This window comes from Eubalaena glacialis, chromosome 1 (genome assembly GCF_028564815.1).
Source record: "Eubalaena glacialis isolate mEubGla1 chromosome 1, mEubGla1.1.hap2.+ XY, whole genome shotgun sequence".
In the NCBI taxonomy this organism is placed as follows: Eukaryota; Metazoa; Chordata; class Mammalia; order Artiodactyla; family Balaenidae; genus Eubalaena; species Eubalaena glacialis.
The window spans coordinates 233,118,751-233,140,949 of NC_083716.1; the positions used below are offsets into that span (position 1 = coordinate 233,118,751).

The 22,199-nt window shown below is 47.0% G+C and overlaps 1 protein-coding gene across 8 annotated transcripts in view; it reads left to right on the forward strand.

Annotated features, from left to right (window-relative positions):
• Nucleotides 1-22,199, forward strand: part of DIS3L2 (DIS3 like 3'-5' exoribonuclease 2) — a 378,405-nt gene that overhangs the window by 295,092 nt on the left and 61,114 nt on the right. For all 8 annotated transcript variants that reach the window (XR_009700788.1, XM_061188495.1, XM_061188488.1 and 5 more), the window contains exon 13: nt 9,242-9,475. Coding sequence is in view for 7 of the 8 variants with exons in the window: in XM_061188495.1 (XP_061044478.1) it covers nt 9,242-9,475 (234 nt within the window). In the remaining variant the exon portion in view is untranslated. The remainder of the gene's footprint in view (nt 1-9,241; nt 9,476-22,199) is intronic.

Here is a 22,199-nt window from a genome sequence, read left to right on the forward strand (position 1 = left end):
TAACTATAGGATGAACTTGGTATGGTAGACAGGGAGGAACCTTGCAAAATCTGTTTTGTTAAAATTCTCCTCTGTGTCCCATTGTCTCTGCCAGGCCTGGCAAACATTTGTTTACCAAACATTTGCTTTTCCATCTTCATGTGAATTTCCTTCCTCTGCTTCTAAATCCTAAACTACCCCCAACATCCTCTTTTGTCTTTAGTTGAAGATGGTATTTAAGGTAAGGTTTCAGCCATTTTAGTGAGTTACTCAGCTTTCTTGAGTCTCTTCCATGTATACCATGTTATTAAACTTTTGTTTGATTTTCTCCTATTAATCTGTCTCATGACAGTGTAATTCTTGGACCAGCCAGAAGAACCTAGAAGGGTAGAGGAAAATTTCCTCCTCTCTGACAATAGGAATGGGCCTGATTATAGTCTGAGGGACAACAGAACAGGCTGGTGGCAAGTGACCTGAAACAGTAGAAAAGAACACAGTTGACTCTATACAAATAAATCCTCCAGAAAATTCTAGCACATAAATAAACTGCCTTATAACTAAAACTGGCAAACACATGGCCCTCTGCTGCCCATGCTCCCTCCTCAGCTTCCCTTGGCATTGGTCACTAGTCGGCCTGTTACCTGAAAACTGGGTTCGCCTGTTGGTGGGTGTTGAGCCAAAAGACACAACCAAGCCAAAGAGCGGGGGAAGGAAGGATTTATTACTGGCAGCAAGTAAGGAGAACACCGAGGATCTTTCCCAAAGCAGTGTCTCCCCGAGGAGCAAAATTGGGGAAGTTTTAAGCTAAGGATGCATGCATACTCCTGAAGAGGCTTCAGCAAAGGAGGGTGGAGGGTTCAGCATAGAATTGGGGCAGAGGTTGACGGAGTCCAGGTTGTAGTTGATTGAAGTCACGAGGATCAGAAAAAGTCAACATCTTCATTCGTAGGTTCCAGTTAATCTGACAGATGAGCCCTCAAGGGGGGTTTGAATTTTGCAAAACAGCTCAGAAATGTGCTTGAGGCTAATCTTTACCGTTGAAACAGAACTAGGAGTCTTTATAACTGATGTATTATCTCCGATACGGTTAAGTTAGCTCCCTGGCCTGGTAACAGCGGTTTGTTTTTACCTTCTTTCATTCCCTTAAATTCAGCGACTGAGACCTATTCTTCTGCAAGGACAAGCATTGTGGCCTGGCTCAGATCACAAAATGGCTGAAGCCTTAGATGGTTTCTCTTATTTAAGAAAGTTACATCTGGTTCTTTTACTCCGGGGACCCCGTATCCTATCTGCTTACACAGTCCCCCCCTTGAGATATTTCACTCTTCTTTCTTGAGAGGTACAGGGCTGAGAGTGGGCGTTGTAGTCTCCCTAGTTAGAGGAGTGAAACTCTCTTGTCGCTAGAGCTAGAGAAGTTTTGGGGTCCGCCGGAGTAGTGTCTGAACCTCTCGCTTGCATAGCATTATTCTAGCAGGTGTAGGAGAGGCGCAGCAGGGGAGACAGTTAACAGCAATTTTGCAACATCATTAGCAGAGACTTGATCCAAGAGACCCCTGAACCAAACCATTTTCCCAGTATTTTCCCCAAACTGGGAAGAGGATCATTCAGAGAAGAGATTTAATTTTTTTTCATATGCATCATGAGGTGAGTCACATTAGAAGACTCATCAGGTATAAAAACCAGCATTCAGCATGTCTTATAGCATAAGTTCCTCCTTGAGCAGCTATTAAAATACCAAGGGCCACGCAGTTCTGTAGGACCGCTTTTTTCATCATAGAAACTTCAGAGTTCAGCAGACCGACAGCCTGATTACTGTCGTTCTAAGGCTTGCTGGGTACATTTCATGAAGGCCCCTGTGTGAGTGATGATGGCCTCTGTTTTTGATTTCTGAATTCATTACTTTCCTTAATGGTAAAAGCAGATGTACAAAGCATGTTCAATAGGCCACTAAACAGGCCATTCTGGTCACTGTAAAGTTCAAGTTAAATCATGTATTAGCCAGAATGGCTTTCCCATACCTAACTTAGTGTGTGAAAATTTATCATTTCCCCTTTTGATTGCAAATCTTTTGATAGGTCAGATATTTGTCCCTTGATGCCAGGGTGATTGCTGCCTGGCATCCATCATGTCCCATGGTGCCAGGTCTCCTTTTTGTTTATATATAGTTGCCTAGTTGTCTATGTTGGGGGAAAACTAATCAGATATAGTGAACAGGCTCAGAGGTATGTTAATGGGGAAACATTTTATAGGCTATACACTGTATCAGTTATACTGAACTGTCACACAGACATTATACATGTGCTTTTAGCAGTAGATTTAAAGCAAGCCGTAATATTTGTTTGTAAGTAGTTATACTCTGTGACAGTTTCACTAGAGAATTTCCTTTAGTTTTGTTGCACATGAGTTAGTTAAGAGTCCTTGATAAGGCTGCTGGGAATCTAAGAGTTTTCCATTTTTAGAGGAATCAGGTAGAGAGAAAAGAAAAATGTCTCAATCCTACCCACAAAGGTATAATTTACCAAGTTGTTGTAGGTTATAATTAGCTTAAGGGGAAAGGTTTCCTTTTATCTGGAAAACACAGATTAAAAGCCAGCAATATTTCTTTGGGAAAGATCCCCAGTATTCTCCTTACTCGCTGCAAGTAATAAATCCTTCCTTCCCCCGCTCTTTGGCTTGGTTGTGTCTTTTGGCTTGACACCCACCAAGAGGCGAACCCAGTTTTCGGGTAACAGGCGCAGTCCGGCCACAGTAGGCGAGGACACAGCTAGGTCTAGATGAAGTGTGTTGCTGACGATGCTTCCGTCTTGTTTCTTACTCTTTGATCCTACCATGGTCTTCTCTGTTCTTCTTTAAGAAGTGACCTGTACTTCACTCCTTCACCATAGGCCTAGTGCAAGGAGCAGGCCCAGCAGAGGAGACCCCTGCTGGCTCCTCACCGCCGCCACCACCCCCACCCCCCACCCCCGCCTCTGCTCCCTGCATGACGTCACCAGCACCCTGCCATCACAGACGTGTTGCCCTCAGCCTCTCCGAGCTGCCTTCGAGCCCTGCCTCTTTCTGCCCGGTTTCTTTTCGGGCACATTCCTCTTGGTACCTTTGCCTTTTTTCACCGCTGGGCCTCCCCACCCTTGGGTGGTTGCCTCGTGTCCACAGCTAAGAAGCGGCAGAAATCCGCGTACCCCTACCCTGGCCACCTCAACAGCCTGGTTTTGTTCCAGGCAGGAAAATGTTTCTTTCTTCCTGTTACGTCTTCCATTTGTTTGTTTGTGTGTGTGTTTTTATTGAATTGTAGTTGATTTACAATGTTGTGTTAGTTTCTGGTGTACAACAAAGTGGCTCAGCTGTATATATGTATATGTGTATATATATAGCTGAAAAACAATATGTATATATTCTTTTTCATCATAGGTTATTATAAGATATTGAAGATAGTTCCTTGTGCTATACAGTAGGACTTGTTATTTATCTATCTTGTATATAGTAGTGTGTATCTGCTAATCCCAAACTCCTAATTTATCCCTCCCCCCCTTTCCCCTTTGGTAACCACAAGTTTGTTTTCTATGTCTGTGAGGCTGTTTCTGTTTTGTAAATAAGTTCATTTTCCTGATATGTTTTTTTGAACCAAATATTTTACGTATAGAAGCCCAGAGCTGTTACAGAAGTGATTTTGCATCTAATTACTTAAAATTACAAATTAACCCGATTAGCAGTTTTTCGAACCAAATATTTCTTAATGAGACACTGACATATTTTTTAGAAGATAAATTTTTAAATACATTTGAATGGAAATTAACTGTTTTCAAAGGATATGGTTTTCTCACAACTTTGTATCTATAAAATATAGAAACTTGATATTATTTTGTTTACTTCACTATTTTGTAACCTTCGGCTGAAATATAATAAAAATAGCACTAGATTTTGAGTCTGAGCTGATCCTGGCCGTCACTTAGGAGTTTGCGTGACTTTTCACAAATCCCCAACCTTTTCTCTCAACGTAAAATGGGCTGAATAATGCACTCCTCCCAGATGTGTTGGAGAGATTTTAAAGGGTCGTAGGTATGAGAGCTCTGCCACCGAGCAGGGCCAGGTGCTTTGCAGTGTTGAGCCACTTCCTGTCCTACCTGGTACCGGAAAGTAGGTCTTGAGGTAGACAATATTTGCTCGTTTCTAACCAGGTTTTTTTCCAGCCAGATGCCTTCCGTCAGTATTGGCAAGATATTTAATCTGACGTTCCACATAAGAACGTCCTAGAGTATATGCAGGAAACTTGCCGCCTGCAGAAAGGGAGTGACCCAAATCCTGTGATTAAACGAAGGGAAGAGGAGGGACATGATTCTTCTTTGAAGGGTTCTGTTTATGAAGCTCCTCGTGGCTTTTTTACTTTTTCCATGAAAAACTCTTTGTCCTTTTGTCTTCTGCCACTGGCCCTGATTACGAACAGGGCGTTGATGTGAATCCAGTTTCCAAATTGGAAATTAATGAGGTGTTCCATCCAGAGAGCCCTTCCTCCTGTACTGTAAGGCACGCTGCCCCCGGAAACCAACACCCCCCGCCTGGCCCCGTTTGGGTCTCTGCTTTCCTGTTGCCCTTCTCTGGGTAAGGCTGCGATGGGCATCCTTGCTGCCGCCCCACAGTGTGGTTTCTTGGCCTAAGAATTTTTTTAGTCCGTGTGTCAGGTATGATTCCCAGAATCACTGGATTGTTTTGAAGCAGGATAGGTTCTGCTGCCCGACGTCACTGGGCCAGGAAGTTCTTTTTGGCGCTTCAGAGCTTCCACTTCAGCCCTTTGTATGTTCTAAAAGAAGGTACAGGGCTTCCCTGGTGGCGCAGTGGTTGGGAGTCCGCCCGCCAATGCAGGGGACACAGGTTCGAGTCCTGGTCCGGGAGGATCCCACGTGCCGCGGAGCAACTGGGCCCGTGCGCCACAACTACTGAGCCTGCGCTCTAGAGCCCGCGAGCCACAACTACTGAGCCCGCATGCCACAGCTACTGAAGCCTGCGTGCCCTAGAGCCCGTGCTCCGCAACGAGAGAGGCCACCACAATGAGAGGCCTGCACACTGCAACGAAGAGTGGACCCCGCTCGCCTCGACTAGAGAAAGCCCACGTGCAGCAACAAAGACCCAACACTGCCAAAAATAAAAAAAAAATAAAAAAAAAAAAAGGTACAGATTTTCTGGAATGCAGGCATTAAGGGAGGGGAGGCTCAAGTAAGGTGAAAGAGCTGTGGGAAGCTTCTCATCAGCGCGGAGTCTCAGATTTGCTGGTGTTTGTGGGTGCTGTCATTGACTGGTAAGGAAAGAAGCTGAAGGAGCAGAGGTGCCCGTTAGGAAAAAAAAGTGGCTCAAACTGACTGAGATAGTGCGGCCATTTTGTATTGCTAGCAAGTTTTGATGAGGAGTGCGAGACTTCTGATTTTGTCAAGTTACAGTTAATACATTTTAAGAACTCCTCAGGATGAAAAGTGGCCCCTGGTCAGGGCTCAGCCCTATAAATGGGGGTTCAGAGGGAGCAACAAAGTTCTGTTTAGAGCCCGGATCCGTGGACTTCAGGGTGGCAGGGTGTCTAGGAACCTCCTGGAACTTACTGCAAAATTTTGTTTGTAAATACTTCAGGGGAGAGGGCCTGGAGCTTTCACTAGCTTTTTAAAGCAGTTGACCCACCAGTTTGCATGAAAATGGATGCCCAGTCAGGGTGGTCCGAGTCTCCCTGCCCTGTGTGCGGTGGTTACCCTGTGTGAGTGTGCAGGGCTTACCTGTGTCTTCTAGGAAAAGGGGACACAGACCCCAAGAGGCCAGATATCCTATGAGCCGGATGCCTGAGGGAGTGTGTGAAAAAGGAGTGGAATCGAACAGAAAGGAACATTTCCCCAAGCTAAAGGTGCGGACACACAGAAGGAGGAGGATTGACTGACTGGGGTTGGAATGAAATGGAGAAAAGGAAACAAGCTGAATGTCCAGGGGGAAAACTTTGCGACCGCAAGAATGAATAGGTCGTGGCCCTGTCATCCTAGCAGAGGTTGGAGCAGCTCCATTAGTGGGGAGTTTTCAGGAAATGTGGATGTGATGGAAGGACAAGCGTGGGCTGACCTTGAAAGGGGCTCTTCTGGAGACCTGCACACACTACTTCCCCACAGGACTGTTGGGCAGTCCCTAGAATCGCCTCTACAGTTTCTCTTGCATTCAGCACACGCAGACACCTCCTGAGAGCCAAATTCAGGACCCGCTCGCCACAGCGGAAGAGCCATGAGCACAGTACTTGAATTGCTTGTCTTTTGAGATAGGAGTAGTTCTTGGAATAATCCAGAAAGTATAGTTTGAGGGGTTTTTTTTAAAGAAAGAAAGTCTGATATTACAGATTCAAGACTCTTCATAATAAGGCTCTTTGCACTGAACTAAAGAAAACTGTGAGAGGTTGCTACCATTCTCTTCCTGTGCTTCATGGCTGCCATTTCAAGAGTACTGGTTCTTCCTTCAGTGGAAGGAGAGGGTATCAGAGGGGTCTCTCTAGCCATCCAGGGTAGGAGCTGTGTCCTCTAGAGGTTTTGTGGTGTGGACAGCTGTGGGCTGGGCTCTCCCGTTCCCCACTGGAAACACCTATGGACCCTTCAGATGGTCTTTTTCGGGAAGTCTTGTCTCTGAAGTTGTGGCCACAGTGGTTTAGTTGATGAAAATGGTGTTTGCAAGCCCAGGGAGAAAGTTTCTCGGCCGATTGGAGCTCCCTCCCTTCTCCCAAGCCCCCTCTGCCCCTCAGCACATCTGGCTTTTCCCTGCTCATGAATCACATTTCCCACAGCATTTGCCTCTGAGCTTCTCCACTGTCTTCATGCCCTTGAACCCCACCCAACCCCCTTCACTCTTTTGTCCTACACTTTTCCAGCGATCGGGGCCATCCACTGTGAGTGCTCTCACCTTCCCTCTTCTTCCCCTCGAGATCTCCTCCCCCTCACCTCCCCTTTTCTTCCTGCCTTCTCCAGGCCACTTTTCCTCTCTCCTGGATGGGTCGCCTTGGCCCTTCTTGGCATCACTCCCTTTGCTCTCTCGCATCCTCAGCCTTCCTTTTGTACTGGCTTCTTCCCCTGCCTGCAAACACGGCACAGTCCTCTGTCCTGCCTGCTCAACAACTTCCCTGTCCTACCATCCTTCTGGAAGCGGTCACCCACACTCATTGCATTGCCTCTACTGCTGGACATTCACCTATCCTTTTTTTTTTAAAATACACTTATTTATTTATTTATTTATTGGCTGTGTTGGGTTTCCATTGCTGCGAGTGGGCTTTCTCTAGTTGCGGCAAGCGGGGGCTACTCTTCGTTGTGGTGCGCGGGCTTCTCATCGCAGTGGCTTCTCTTGCTGCGGATCACGGGCTCTAGGCACACGGGCTTCAGTAGCTGTGGCTCGCGGGCTCTAGAGCGCAGGCTCAGTAGTCACGGCGCACGAGCTTAGTTGCTCCGCGGCATGTGGGATCTTCCCGGACCAGGGCTCGAACCCGTGTCCCCTGCATTGGCAGCAGATTCCCAACCACCGTGCCACCAGGGAAGCCCCTCACCCATCCTTAACCCAGAGCTTCCCAAACTTTTTCCCATCATAACACACGCAGAAGATGTTGCTGTTTGAGTGGCACGTGGCGTGTGTGTGCCAGGCTGAGGGAAGGCAGGGCTCTGGTTGCCCTGAGGGCGAGAAGAAGCACTGTGGCAGCATCCCTGTAATCCATTCCCAACACATGCCTGAGATCTTTGCAATTCGACCCTGTCCCCTGCCCCGCCCCATACTTTTCCCCCTAAAATAGCCTTCCTAAAGACCACCAGTAACCAAATGCTAAATGCAAAGACCTTTTCTTTGTTTTCATCTTCCTTGACATCCAAGTGGCATTTGACATACACTAGTGGTTGAGCGCTCAGACTCTGGGGCGGGCCTGCCTGTGTTCAGTTCCTGGCTTTGCCGTTCTCTAGTGGTATGACCTTGGACAGCTTACTTAATGTGTCTCTGCCTTGCTTTCCTCATTTGCAGAATGAGGATAATAAAATACCTACCTCCTAGGGTTGCTGTGTGGGTTAAATAGTTGCCATACGGAAAGTGTGTAAGCGGTGCCTCTCTCGTCAGAAGTGCCGTTGAGTGTCTCCTGTAGCTTTTGAGTACCCCTTCTCTGAGGCCCTTTCTCCTGCTTTTCCTAATATTGGACGCTCCTGATCTTTCTCCTGTCTCTTTGAACTCCCTTGTTTTTTGTTTGTTTCCATTCTCCAGCTTCTCTTTTGGCTCCCCAAAATGGAGGAGGGCGTAGAGAATGCAGCCTCGACTCTCCTACTTACCCTCTTCCCTTCTTGGGCCCTCTGGTCGACGATGCCAGCTCCCACCTTCAGCCCAGTCATTGCCCCAGGCCCCGACTGCCTGCTACAGATCGGCCCTCTGGATCTCCTCCCTGCACCTCAGACCCAGGAGTCCCCAAAATATTTGAATGTTTTATTTTTGTTTTAAAAGTAATAAATGTTCATTATAGAGAATACAGACACATTGAAAGGATTAAACATCTTTAATCCCACCACTCAGCAAGCACCACTGCTGAAAGGCTCTCAAGCTGGGCTGCGTTTCCCCCAGGGAACATTTAGCAATGTCTGGAGACATTTTTGGTTTTCATCTCGGGGTTTGGGGGAGGTGCTACCGGCATTTAGTGGGTAGAGTCCAAGGATGCCACTGAGCGTTTTACAGAGCACAAGAGAGAATTAGCCCAGTAGTGCCAGGGCTGAGAAACCCTGTTCTGGACCTTTGTCTCTACATACATGCTCCAAATAGAGCAAACTGGAATTGGTTTTCTCTCTACCTCCGTCCTGCTTTGCACCTGTGTTCTCTGTTTCTGTCCGTGGCTGCACCTTCTCCTTCAGCCCCCATCAGGTCCAGTGAGATTCCCCATCTGTCACATCTTTGGCGTCCATCCCTTCTTCTCTCTTCCAGTTTGGCATTGAGGGCCACTCCCAACTCATGAGAAAGCCTCCAGCAGGCCCTTCGCCTCAAGCCTCCTGCTCGGCCTCGCCCGTGCCTCCCGCGTGCATAGAGGCCGCTCGTTGACTTCCACCGCCTGCGAAGTCCGTGCCCTGAGCTCCCTAAGGGCGGTAGCGCCCCATCTGACTGCTCTTTGTACCCCGCCAGAGCCAAATGGCACTCTGAGCACAAAGCCGGCGCTCAGTGAATCTGTAGAATCTGTACGAATGAATGGTTGCGTGAAAGAAAAAGCTGAAAAACATTCTCCCTCACAATCTGTCCATCTTTGCAGATCCTCAGTGAATGGTTTGGCCAGACTATCATCCGCTCCTGCACCAAACTGAGCTATGAACATGCACAGAGCATGATTGAAGGCCCAACTAGGAAAATCCCCGAGAAGGAGCTGCCCCCCGTCTCCCCGGAGCACACCAGCGAGGAGGTGCACCGGGCTGTTTTGAACCTCCACGGTATCGCAAAGGAATTACGCAAACAGCGGTTTGTGGACGGCGCACTTCGTTTGGATCAGGTCAGTCGCTTCTTTTTTTTCAACAACCGGCAGATTTGACTTCGGCCAGAACCCAGTGTGTGTGAGGTTTAGCGTGGCAGTCCTGGGCTCCTGCCTCCTCCTTTCCTCAATCCCTGTGCTAAAATAGTGTCCTCTGAGGCAGGCAGGAGCCACCCCCACCTGCCCTCCCAACTCCACAGGCACTCAGGGCCTGATGACATGAGCCAAGGTGAAAGGGTGGTGTCCATCTGGGTGGCTTGTCTTCCAAAAGATTTATATGTTTACAAATATCTGGATTAATATCTGAAAAAACAGAGAACTGAGGAGACTGTAGAACGTTGGCTGTTGAAGAAAGCGATGGCCCGGAATAGTATCGATTGCTCTTGAGTATGACAGGCATGCTGACAGCCCTCTGGGACGCAGACAGCTGCCACTCAAACCTGGTCGATTTCCACGTCTGAGAGTTGGTAACTCTTAAGATCCAGCAATTCCTTCCTCGTTACTTGCCAGTACGTTACAGAGTAGAGCCTTTGTTCCATATTGTGCAGCCTTTTTCTTCTCATTTATGTTTCTTACCCAAGCCCCAGAGAACTCGCTCTCCTCCCCTGGTCTCTGTACGCTGTGGGAAATCTCTGGGAGTTTGGAAAATGAGTTGGGCCACAGGATTGGCTGAGGGAGCCGTTCGTCAGACCATTGGCAGAGTGCAGCCTCGCAGAGACTTGTTTCTCTGAGCCTTTCAGCTTGGAGACATCTCAAAAGCCTTGTTTTAAAACTTTCTAATTGAAGCTTTCATTGCATCCTACTTTTTGTGATAAACTTACACAAATGCTTCTCAGAAGGCATGGCAAACAGTTACTGCCCTGGGCCTACGAATAAGTTAGCGGCTCTTGGGACAAATGGATCATCTATTCTGCCTGTGCTTGGGGGAGTCAAGGCATCTTCTGGAACCCTCATGCCCCTCCTTCCCTTGCCTGGGCTCAGGTAGCCTGAGCAGACCTGCCTGCTCGAGAATGCCACTTGGGAGACAGTAGGCAGAGTGGCTGCTGAAGGAGATGGTAGAGCCAGTGGGAGAGGCGTCACGGGCATGGAAGAGGTTGCAGGATCTCCTCTCCTTGCTTTAGTGAGATCATTCTTCGGGGTGTGAACCTCATTCTCACTTACCAGCGGCTGCCTGGTTGTAAATCCAAGGACGCTTCTCAGTGGACGCTTCCTGGACTTCTGTCCTGCATTTGGCCCTTTGAAGCTCACCTCCTGGTTCTCTGCTTCTCTTCATACATCTCTAGTCATGTCCTGCTGGTCCCTTTGCAGGAGCCTCTGCCTCTGCTCACCCCTTTACGGTTGGCATTCCCTGGAGTCTACCCCACCCTCTTTTTCTCTATCCACACTCCCTCCCTGAATGAATTCCTGTGTTCTTATGATTTTAATTACCAGTTGGATGCTGATGACACCAAAATTAGTTTCTCCAGCCCTGCCCTTCTTCCCAGGCCCTACACAAGCCTCTCCACCTGCGTCCCTGGACTCCTCACCTGGCCGCCCCATGGTCCTCTCAGCCAGTGCTCGCCGCCCCTTCTGCCCGACACGGTGACCAGTGCCCACGGTGTGCTGCACGCGCTGGCTGTGCTCCCTTCCACCAGAGGAGTTGTGTGTATCAAGAGTCAGCCCTCTTTATTCCCATCCTGGCTACGCCAGTTGTACGTGTTGTTATAATTATGCGGTTTAACTGAATATTAGGTAAACTGATCAAGTAAGAACATTTTTTGAAAGCTGGTGTTTCTGTGAAAACTAAGTTAAATTGTTTGGAAACACTTGATGAAGAAGAATCTCCAAAAATTCTGCTGTTTGGGTGTGACAACTGTAGAAGAGTGGGGGAAAAGATCATAAAATTCAGGAGGAATTCTGTACTGAGATTGCTTTGCAGATGTCTAAGCTCTCACTCTCTTTTAACGAAACAAAAACTATGAATTATGAGTAGTTTATCAGAAAAAAGTATGTAGAAATCCAATTAGCATACCTTTTCAAAAAGATTTACATTTTTTCTAAACGTGAATGAATGTAGATTTATATAAATTAAGTAAAACAAATGTCTAGTTATGTATGTATCTCTTCTGTATGATTCCCCTCTTTAGCCAGCTTCTGGAAAAACTAACCCACCACTGCTTCAGGCACATCAAATGAGAGGGTTCTGTTATACCATTTTAGAAACCTTTCCCCATCAGATTGTTATAAAATTGGATTGAATTAAATATGTTAAATACGCTAAACACTGTAAAAGACCATCAGCAATCTCAACTCGCATTAGGAGGGGAGTGGTAGTCAGGGTAGAAGAATGATCACAGTTTCAGATTGATACTGATCTGTTGGCATGTCTTGGAGTCAGAATTTTATTGCTGAAAATAACTTTTTAATTAATTTTTATTGGAGTGTAGTTGATTTACAGTGTTTTCTTTCTGCTGTACAGCAAAGTGAATCAGTTATACATATGCATATATCCACTCTTAGATTCTTTTCCCATAGAGGTCATTACAGAGTATTGAGTAGAGTTCCCTGTGCTATACAGTAGGTCCTTATTAGTTATCTCTTTTATAATATATAGTAGTGTGTATATGTCAGTCCCAATGAAAATAACTTTAGATACCTGTATTTCATCAGCCCTCTTGATTTATAGATTAGAAGCTGAAGTCCCCAAAGGTTAGATGAGTTGCTTATATGCAAGAAATCCAGATAGCCCACTCTTTGTTCGCTTTTCCTCCATTTACACCATGCTGACTTGAGAGAGAAAAGTTTTCCTTCAAAGTGAGAAAAAAAAACCCTTCAAGTCCTAATTAGGTTCCAGTTAATTAAGGTTTGAAAATAATGGAATTGCATCCTTGGAGCTGATTCCTTGGTTCCCCAGAAAACAAGTGTGTGGACCACAGCTTTAGAAGAAGGAGCACATCAATCTGCTGTAGCAAGGGACACTGGCAAGATCCTTTATGAATCAGCTAAATGGCCCCATTCAGCAGTCCCTGCGTTTGTTCTCCTGTGCCTACTGCCTGCATTTGCCCTCACGAAAATCCGTTTTTCCTCAGTGCTTTTGGCATAGCCTGCTGTTTGGAGTTGCTCTCTGATGCTTTCTTTGCCCCCAGTTCACTGTGTCCGCATTTTTGGTGGCAGTCCTAAAAAAAATATGTCCTCCTACACTAGCCTCAATTAGAGAGGGTCTATGAGAGGCCTCTGTGAGAGGGGACAACATCTGTGTCGCGCTGTACGCCCTTGAACGCAGAATAAACCTGCTAAGCCAGCAGTTTTGCCTTTCCAAGAAATCAGTTTACTGTGATGCTCTCCAGAATGAGTGAGGTGGAGGACACCAGCGTGGGGCCTGTGTGTCAGGTCGAGGACAGACTGGCTGGGAGGTCACAGTGACCACAGACACGCAGAGCAACTCGATCACTGGGTGATTGCAGGCAGCAGCTTCGGCCAGAGCTGCCTGGCCCATGTCTGAGATAGTGCACCCTCAGGCCGCCGGGCCACCTGAGCTGGCTCCAGTCCCCTGGGACCACCTGCCTGCCGTCCTGTGTGCTTACCCAGTGTATGCTCAAGTATTAGCAAGTTCTCTATGTACTGTGGTGTGAAACAGACTGCGAAGCACTGCCTTCGAGGTTGGTTTGACTACTCCGAGCATCTTTTTTACCTCGAGGGCGAACCTAGTTCTAAGAGGTCCTAGTTCAGTGAAATGATGCTCCTTTGTTTCACTGCCCCGAAAGTCAGTGCAGGTGCCGAGTGCATTCTGTGTGCTTTTTGGTTGGATGAGTTGAATAATATCCCTTGTTTTCTGCTGCCATGTTAAATCTAGAATTGAACGCAGATGCTTGTGTTATTTTATTGATTTATAACACGTCACTCCTGTTTCTTAAAAGGAGACTCCCATAAAGGGAGTCCCAGACTTTTTTGTGTTTGTAGTAAAAGTAATCATAATGGCTTATAATGATATGCAAATCTTGAGCTTTGGGGAAGGGGAACCGTGAGAGGCCTCCCCCCCCTGCTCTGGGTCGGGGGAGTGCGCAAGCTCCCTGGCACTTCTGTTTGTGCACGCCTGGTAGCCTGCTCCCTCCTAGGGGCGGAGAGGACCCTGCCTGACTCTGACATGATAGGATGACAAGGCCTCGGCTCCTTTTGGAGTTCTGTGCCTGGGCCGTTGCCTTCAGAAAGGATAGCAAGGGAGGATAGTGGGGTGCTAAATAGAGCCCCCAAACAAAAACTTCTTAGGGAATATTGACTGTCTTCAGGAAACGACACCTACAGCTTTCCGGCGCTTTCTCTCCAGCCCGACCTTGCTCAGTCAGGTGATAGCGCTTAGAGGCCCCTCTGTGTGAGGGCTTCTGGAGAAACAAGCACGACTGCGGGGAAACTGTGCCACTTCTGGCGTCCCCGGCAGGTGGTCAGGGGATGTGAATGACTCCTGCTGAGCCGCTGACTTTCTGAATTTAGAGAAAGTTATAGTGAAGAAAATCTGATGTTTCCATCAAACTAAAGCAGCCTTTACTAAATTCTCAGCTTCATCTTATATGACTCCCACCTGGCACGGTTCTGAAGCCCAAACTTCAGGCAGTTTCTTTGAGTGGACTTGATCATAAAGGTAAACTTATTGGTGGAAACAATTTTTAGATACCTTGGGACCCAAGCTGCTGTGGAATGCTATTATGGATGACCTTGGCCTAGCCCAGCCTTTTAAGTAAGGGCTCGGCAGACTTTCTGCAAAGGGCCAGATAGCAAATATTTTAGGCTTTGTAGACCATCTGGTCTCTGTCTCAACTACTCAACCCTGCTGTTGTAGTGTGAAAGCAGCCAGGGACAGACAAACAGATGAGTGTGGCTGTGTCCCAGTACAACTTTAAGGACACTGCAATTTGAATTTCATATAATTTTCATGTCACAAAACAGTAGTCTTCCTCTGATTATTTGTGAATCATTTAAAAATATGAAAACCGTTCCTAGCTCGTGAGCCATACAGAAAGTGGGTGGTAGGCCACATTTGACCTGTGGTCCACAGTATGCTGACCCCTGCTTAAATGAAATCCAGCTCTCTTACCCAGTCAGCTTTTAGCAGCCCTTCACCACTGCACTGGGGAGTTGGGCTGGTAATAGAGAACACTTGCGCTGAGTTACCTCTCGGGATAGTTTCATGCAATTAAGTAAATTGTTCCTTTGATTAGTATCATGCTTAGCAGGTCCAGATGGAGGCTAGAAGTAAAGGAATGAATCCGTTTAGCACCAGTTCCCTTACCCTATTTACAGTCAGGTAGCCTTAATTAGCCTGAAGCAAAAAGAGCAGTGGTTCTTAATTTCCCACCTCTGCAAGCTCAGCAGCCTCTTCACAGTCAGATCTCATCCCATCCGCCCCGCCTTCCTGAGCCCACCTGCGGAGACGCTGGCTCCGCCATCTGGTAGGAGCCCGAAGGTGGGAAGACAGTCATTGCAAAACTTGACTCACAGAAAGCTGTATGGCGTTTCTCCCCCCTGCCCCCTGCCCCCTGCCGCTGTATGTAGCAACGTGTTTTGTTGGATCGTGCATTTAAAAATATAGTTAAGTATGTTTCTGTTCCTTCTCTACAATGCAGTTATTTTTAAGAAATGAGCATTCCAGCTCTCTGCTGTTTAATTTTGTACAGTATGATAGTTGGTGCAAGGTCAGAAGGATGGGCATAATCATCCTATCTGGCTCTTCCTTGATCTTATTATTTATGTCATCACTTGAGCACGAGAGTAAGCTATTGATCAGGTGGTTGGATATGTTTGTAGACTTGGTCTCTATTTGCTTAGTCATAGAGTCCTCCCTTCAGCATGTCTTCAGAAAGCATTTATTGGGTACGGAAAGCAAGTATGTGGTAGGTGCTGGAAATGAACAGTCCCCGTCCTTAAGTTTATAGTGTAGTGAAGGAGCCGGCAGACCACACAGAAAACGTAAAGTGCTGCGACAGAGCTGTCGCAGAGTGTGGTGAGACTGCATTGGAGAGGATGGGCCCAGTCTCGGGATCAGGGAAGACTTCCCAGCAGGGGCAGTGTGTACACCAAGGCCTTCAAAGACTTGAGGGGCCAGCCAGGCTCCGAATGCAAGGGGTGGGGCATTTCATGCAAAGCGCTGGTGCAGGCGTGGAAGGGGCGAGGGGTGGCGCCTTTGGGCGGCGTCGGGTTGCTCCCGGTCGTGTGGTGTGACGTGCGAAGAGAGAGCGGCTAGAGGAGGGAGCAGGGGCCAGGCCGTGAAGTCTGCAGGAACGGGCTCGGGGAGCCGCGGGCCGATTTCAGATACAGAAGGGACGTGATCAGAACTGTGTTCTACAAAGAGCTTACTGGCTGTAGTATGGAGAGTAGACTGAAAGAAGAAAGTAAAGGAATCTTATATTCCAAGAGAGAAACGACAAGGGCCCAACCTGAGATCGAGCCCCTGGGGAGAGAGAAAATCACAGATCCGAGCGAGGAAGGAGGATCGGGAAGCCTTGACAAATTGACTGTCCTGATTCGATGTGGAAGGGAGGGGGCGGGTGGTGAGGGAGGAGATTTGACTCAGGGGGTCGGGCTTCAGGTTCAGGCACGGGCATTGATGCAGTACCACGGACTGAGCAGGAAATACCTTAGGATAGGAGAGCTGAGAAGAAAGCAGATGACTTCCGTTGAGGGTCTGTTGAGTTTGAGGGGCCAGCTGGAGACAGAACAGGTCGGGATGTGGAATAAGCATGTGGGCATAGAGGTCTGGAGGTCAGTCAGGAGGGCTCACCTAGAGGTAGCCATTTGGGAGCCAGCAGCATCGAAGTGGTCCTTAAGCTGCAGAGAAATGAGCTGTAGTGGGGAGGCATGTGGCACCAGACACACAGGAGGGCGAGAAACACTTCCTCCTGCTCTGTTCTTAGTTCCTCCACTCTGTTCTTAGTTAGGCCCCTTTGGTCCCCACTTTTTCCTTAGAAAGGAAGCTTTAAATCAGATTATGAAAGCAAAAGTATATTCTTGTTCATATTTTGGTATATTATGATTTCTTATGAATTTCCCACTTCAGGTAGGAGGGAGGAGTGGTTAGTGTAGCATACATGTAGTTTTTATATTCTGCATTTTAATATTATATAAGTTTTTTCCCATGTCATTCAAAATTCTTCTAAAACCTTATAATGCCTATGTAATATTCCATCATACGGATATGCTCTTAAACATTTAACCTTGCCCCAATTGTGGATTTTTAGTTTCTGATTTTTTGATACTATAAATAGTGCCATGGCCATCTATGTTCATAAATCTTTATTGTGATCTCTGGTTATTTCTTTAGGACAGTCCTGGAACTGTGCTGATGGGGTCAGAGATATGGACATATTTAAGAATTTTGAAACATTGCCACATTCCTTTCCAGAAAGATCCCAGCAGTTTATCCTCTTTCCAGTAGCCTGTGAATAAGGGCACCTATGATGGAAATACCTGTCAGGAGTTCTCTGCCTACATGGGTGGTGGGGGGAGGGGGGGGTCGGTCTCTCTCTCTCTCTCTCTCTCTCTTTCTCTCTCTCTCTCTCTCTCTTGAGTCAGACTAGGTCTCCTGAAATGTCCCAGTGACTGTGGTCTTGGATTCTTTCTTCATCTTTCCTATTGTTCAATGTGTTACAGCATAGACTCTTCCTATTTGCATTAGCCATTATTAAAAAAATACTCATAAGGGTCCTAAACTGTAAAATGATAAGAGAGGTGGTTCAGAGCTTCTTCCTAAACTCGGTGAAGTCGAGACTGGAGAGTGATCTCCCGCCCCAAACAAAGTCCTTCTTTCTACTCGTTAGACTCAATAAGAAACCCATTGTATTTGAAATGGTGCTGAGAACTATTGTTGTAGTCTCAGATCCTTGGAGAACATTTGTAACTTCACTAACCTTTTTTGTTGCTCTCAAGTCCTGTGTGTAGCTGTCAGGCATTGTTTGGGTTGGCTTGACATGAATAATTAAAAGGAAATCCAATTGAATTAAGACTAAAGAGAACAGAGTTGCTCTGTGTCATCTCTGCCACCATAAGAATTGCTACACTTCTCTTTAAGGTAATGGTAAACAGTACAGGAAGGCTTTTACTAGAAGTTCAGAGCTTCTGGTTAAATGTTGACAGGCAGCGCATCACGTCAGCCATGGAGATAGTTCTAGAATCAGGGAGGCTTAAAGAGTAATTATCACCCTGTCAGAATTTTCCCCTTTTTCCCAGTTACCAGTTTCATTATTATGAGCAAGATTTTCATTTTCATCTGTTCATCTCATTTATACATAAATCCACAGCCAAGAGCCTGTGCTCTCTTGAGCCCTTCAGCCCCCAGGCTATCTAGGATGGCTCTGGGGAAGAGTGGAGCTGAGGAGGGAGCAGCCACAGCCTCCAGCTTTCAGGGAACATGGGGCACAGGACTTCCCAGTCAGAGGGTATTGAAATCTTTCCCTGGAAGGAGAGATTGGTTTAGTAATCACACTTTAATTTCATATGGAATCAGAGCAAACAATCCACATTTATGCATCCCAAGGTGTGGACAAGAGACAGGCTTGAAAACTTGACCTAGTTGTATATAAGTAGCACTAATTACACCCACTTATGTGAGTTGATCACTGTTTGTGGCTTGTTAGCATACGCATAAAAACTAACCTGTATCATTAAGTGTCGGAGTAACTTTGCCGAGCAGCTTGTTATTATAACCCTAAACTTTTCATGTGCTCACTCTTCCTTTAGGCATGTCACATAGTCAATTACTCATAATTTTCAAAAATTGGAAGGAATACAGGTAGTATTATTCTGGAAGTTGTTAAAAATACAGACTCAGACATGATTTCCGGCTCTCACTGGACAGATATTTCTTGAGTTCCTATCATGTTACAAGTACTACTCATAGTTCTATGAAGGAGCCTTAGGCAGTGGAAGACAAACTTTCCACCCTAAAGTTGCTTAGTGAATTTGTGAAGAACTCTGTGTACTTACAAGAAACTTCAGTAAGATAAAAGCAAGGGCATAGTGAGTTGACACAGGGCTAAAGGAATACCCAACCTGATGGTTCTTAGTTGGGTGGGATTAGTGAAAGAAGGCTGCTTGGGAAGGGAAGCCCTGAATCACATGGTGAACAAAGTGAAGGACATGATTGGTGAAGAAGAGCTGAGGGTCACCGATTGCCCACCCTGTTGAGATTTAAGGAACGTGTTCCATCACACTCCTCTCCCTTCTGAGTTCTGAACCACTGAGAAATAGACACACAAGTCAGACCGAGATCAAAATATTCCATTACTGATAAAGTTTGGATTAGAGAAGGCAGCTTGAGCCAGTTCAAGCATTTGGAACAGCCCAGAAGTTAATGCTGTAAAAGGAAACTCTGATTGTGGGGTGATTAGAGGCAGCAGAAAGTAGCCAGAGGCAGAGAGGGGAATGTGCCCTCTACCAAACTGGGTACCGGGGATACTGGGTACCGAGCCCTAGCGTGGCCTTCACTACTAGGTGCCCTCCAGTGCGGTGGCTGCCAGTGGGGACCAGTAGCTGATGCTTCTGCTCTTGGTCAAAACGGCCAGAATAGATCCTCAGCAGAACTCTGAAGACTGCTTTTTATATAACTTGAGAAAGTAAGCGTGGCTCCTACTCCACCTCTAGAAGCTTTTCACTTGCCTTCTGGTTCTTTCTGCTTGCCTATTATCCAGGCTCATTTCTTATAGAAGGGAAAAGCTCTACCACCGCCCCTGTAAACATTTCTTCGTTTCCAGGAAGCTGAAGACTGAAACTAAATCCTGCTGCAGAGAAGCTTGCATTGGCCAGCCCATCCATCCCCCTCCCGCTTAGGGCTCCCAGAGCACTTTATTTATACCTGTCACCTGTCTTGATCACATTTTCATGTTGCCTGGTCGTTTTCCATTTGCTTCCCTGTCTCCTTCTCTAAAACTGTAAGTTCCCTAAGGGTAAGGACAGCATCTGTTCACCTTTATATCTCCAGCCCCTGCCCAGTGCTTGTTGTTAAGGGTGTTTCAAGGTCTCTTAAGCATCTCTGTACATACTGGTCTTTTTAAAAGGACGATGGCAGCTGTGATCTGGGAGAAGGACTGTAGCTCTAGAGGAGAGGTGCGCTTATGTAAGAGAATTAAATGCTTATCATGAATCAGAGAGGTTTCCTCCTCTTTTGAATAAAAGGGTTGGGTATTTGATTACTTGCCAGGGCATACAGGGTTTAGGACAGGTTGTAATGAGGACTTTCTCAAGGTGGAGCTGCCTGGACAGGTGTGAGAAGCCAGGAAGCTTTAGCACCTTAGGGGGCTGGCAGTGCTTCTAAGGCTTCCTGAGCACTTCTGTGTTCACCTCTGTATCCTCAGACCAAGCTGTGCCCCTCGGGGAGCCCGGCAAAAGAGGCTCTCCAGGGGAAGGCAAAGAGACCCCCAGTGTGCCCCTCTGGAAATGGAGATGCTCAGGCTTGTCGGAGACCTGATTTGCCGGCGTGGAAAGGTGGGCAAGGCACCAAGCCCCCCCACCTGCCTCTTGAAAAGAGTCCTTCTGGGGTGAGCTAACATCAGCCGCCATCCACCCTTCCCCCATGGTGAGATGGAAATGATCTGTGTACCATGGTGGGATCCCCAGCCTAATTCTCCCTCTGTGAATTCTGATCAGAGCCTGCTTTTGCTTCTAATGGAAATGATTTCCACAAGACAGAGTTTCTGTATTAGTTGCTGCTGCGCTGTCTGAGAAGAGAAGAGAACTCACATCACAGCTGGGGTTGAGATTGTGCCCAGATGATTCAAACTTGAGTCCCTAGCATTTCCAGGGGGCAGTGAAGTGAGACAAAGGGCTCTCACCCTGACAAGATGATATATAAGAAACTTCTGGGGGTCGAGCGGGGCAGTGGCCGGTGCCTCCGTTCTCTCTGTGATGCGAGCCTTTCAGGTAAGTGGCTTTGACAGACGGAACAGATTTGGCTCCTCCAGGACCCTGGCTTTTGGGTAATTGTTCTCCTGATTAGGAAGCTCTTGGACTCTCCCCTTTCTATTCACAGGACACTCTGCACATCCTCGTCCTGCCCCCACGTCACGTCCTGCCCCCATGTCACACCCCACGTCACTTGAATGTGAGCCAAACAGCTACGTAAGAGACATGGAATCCTTTGACGTTAGTAAAACCTGCACTGGGGAAAAGGAACCCTTGCAGCTGATGCTTAGATTTCAACCATGACTGCCTCTTGGGGCAGGCCCAGTTGATTCCGATTTGCGTGGTTCTGCAAGCTGGGGGCTCTGCCGCTGTTCTGTTAGCTGTCTGTCCTGAACTCCGCTGCCGGACTGAGTTCCCCCAAATGCTGCTTTCACCTGTCACTCAAGAACCTGCAGTCTCCTTAAGCAGATTTCATGGATAGTGAGATTTCCATTATTATTCTGGGATGAGATATAGGATTGCTAGGTTTTATTTTGCCAAACAAGAGCATTTTCTTTAAAAGCCAGTTACCGTTTACTTCCTCCACGATTTTATAAATGAAAACATTTTAGCACCAAAACAAAGGAAGACTTAATTTCACCGTTCAGGGCAGTCTCACATTGACTTGGTTGAGCTTTGTGGAAAACGTTTTTCTCATTTTGTTGATCTCTGACCAGCGTTTGCGAGCTGCTGGATTGTTCCATCGGATCCAAATGCCCCCTGGCTTTGGAGGCCCTCGGTGATGCGGCCGGTGTTTGGTGTTCCCCATTTCCCACCCACCCGTCTCCTGTACTCACTCGTCCTTCCCTGCCTTCGCATGGCCTTGGCCTCCACTTGGCTCCCCCCAGCAGGCCCCCCACTTCTTCCAGAAGCCGCTTCCGACAGGCTGCCTCCTTCTCCACGTATCTCCTACCGGTGGTGCCTGATGCCGCACTGCCTGGGTTTTCATTCGCATCATTCTGTGGTTCTGTCTCTTTATTCCCTTCCCTCCCTCCCTGCCTGCGTTCTTGAGTATCAGCTGTGTAGAAGGCAGATACTTCGCTGCAACCTCTCTCTCACTCATAAATCTACGGTGTTGGTACAGAAGCGGCATGCTACAAGCTGCTCCTGGCACTCAAAATGTCCCCACGGTCAATGGGTGCTCAAGGACACTGTGCCCATAGAACTTGAAGATGTGGCCCTGTTTGTTATTACTCAGGGAATTCCTACTTTTTAAAGAATGGTATTATTATAACACAGTTGTTTGCTTTGTACTTCTTTCATTCCCATTTTAAATGGCACGTGACAGACATTTTTAACTAAAGAGAATTTAAGAGCTTTAGAAGTATTTTATAACTTTAGAACATCCCTTTTGACTGAGGTTTTTAATTTCTCACATTTAAAAAAAATATCTACTAGGCACAGAGTACTGTGCTAGATATTGGGACAAAGAGATTAGAACATGGTCCCAGCCCTCAGAGTAGCTTTAACGTCTCATGGACAGAATACAGACACAAAGAGAGCAAGCGGGTGCACAGGAAACGTTGAGTTTGGGCTGAGTGTGGAAGTGGCTGCTTTGGTATTTTACCCGGGGACACTAGCTATGATTTGAAGGGGCCACGTTAAAAGTCAGTGAGAAACAAGGTCGTTCTGTTTTTTAAAGTTTTCTCCTGTACAAAATAGCAATTAGCAATTTGCTGTAAGAAAACACTACAAATACTGAAAGCAAATTAGAAAGTATTTAATTGCCCTTGAATTTTGAACACACCACCCCCGGGGCGGGCGGTGGGGTGGAGGTGGGGGGGAGGTAAAAGAAATGTGCCAGAGTGGGAGGAAATGAGTGCAGACCTGAAGGACAACA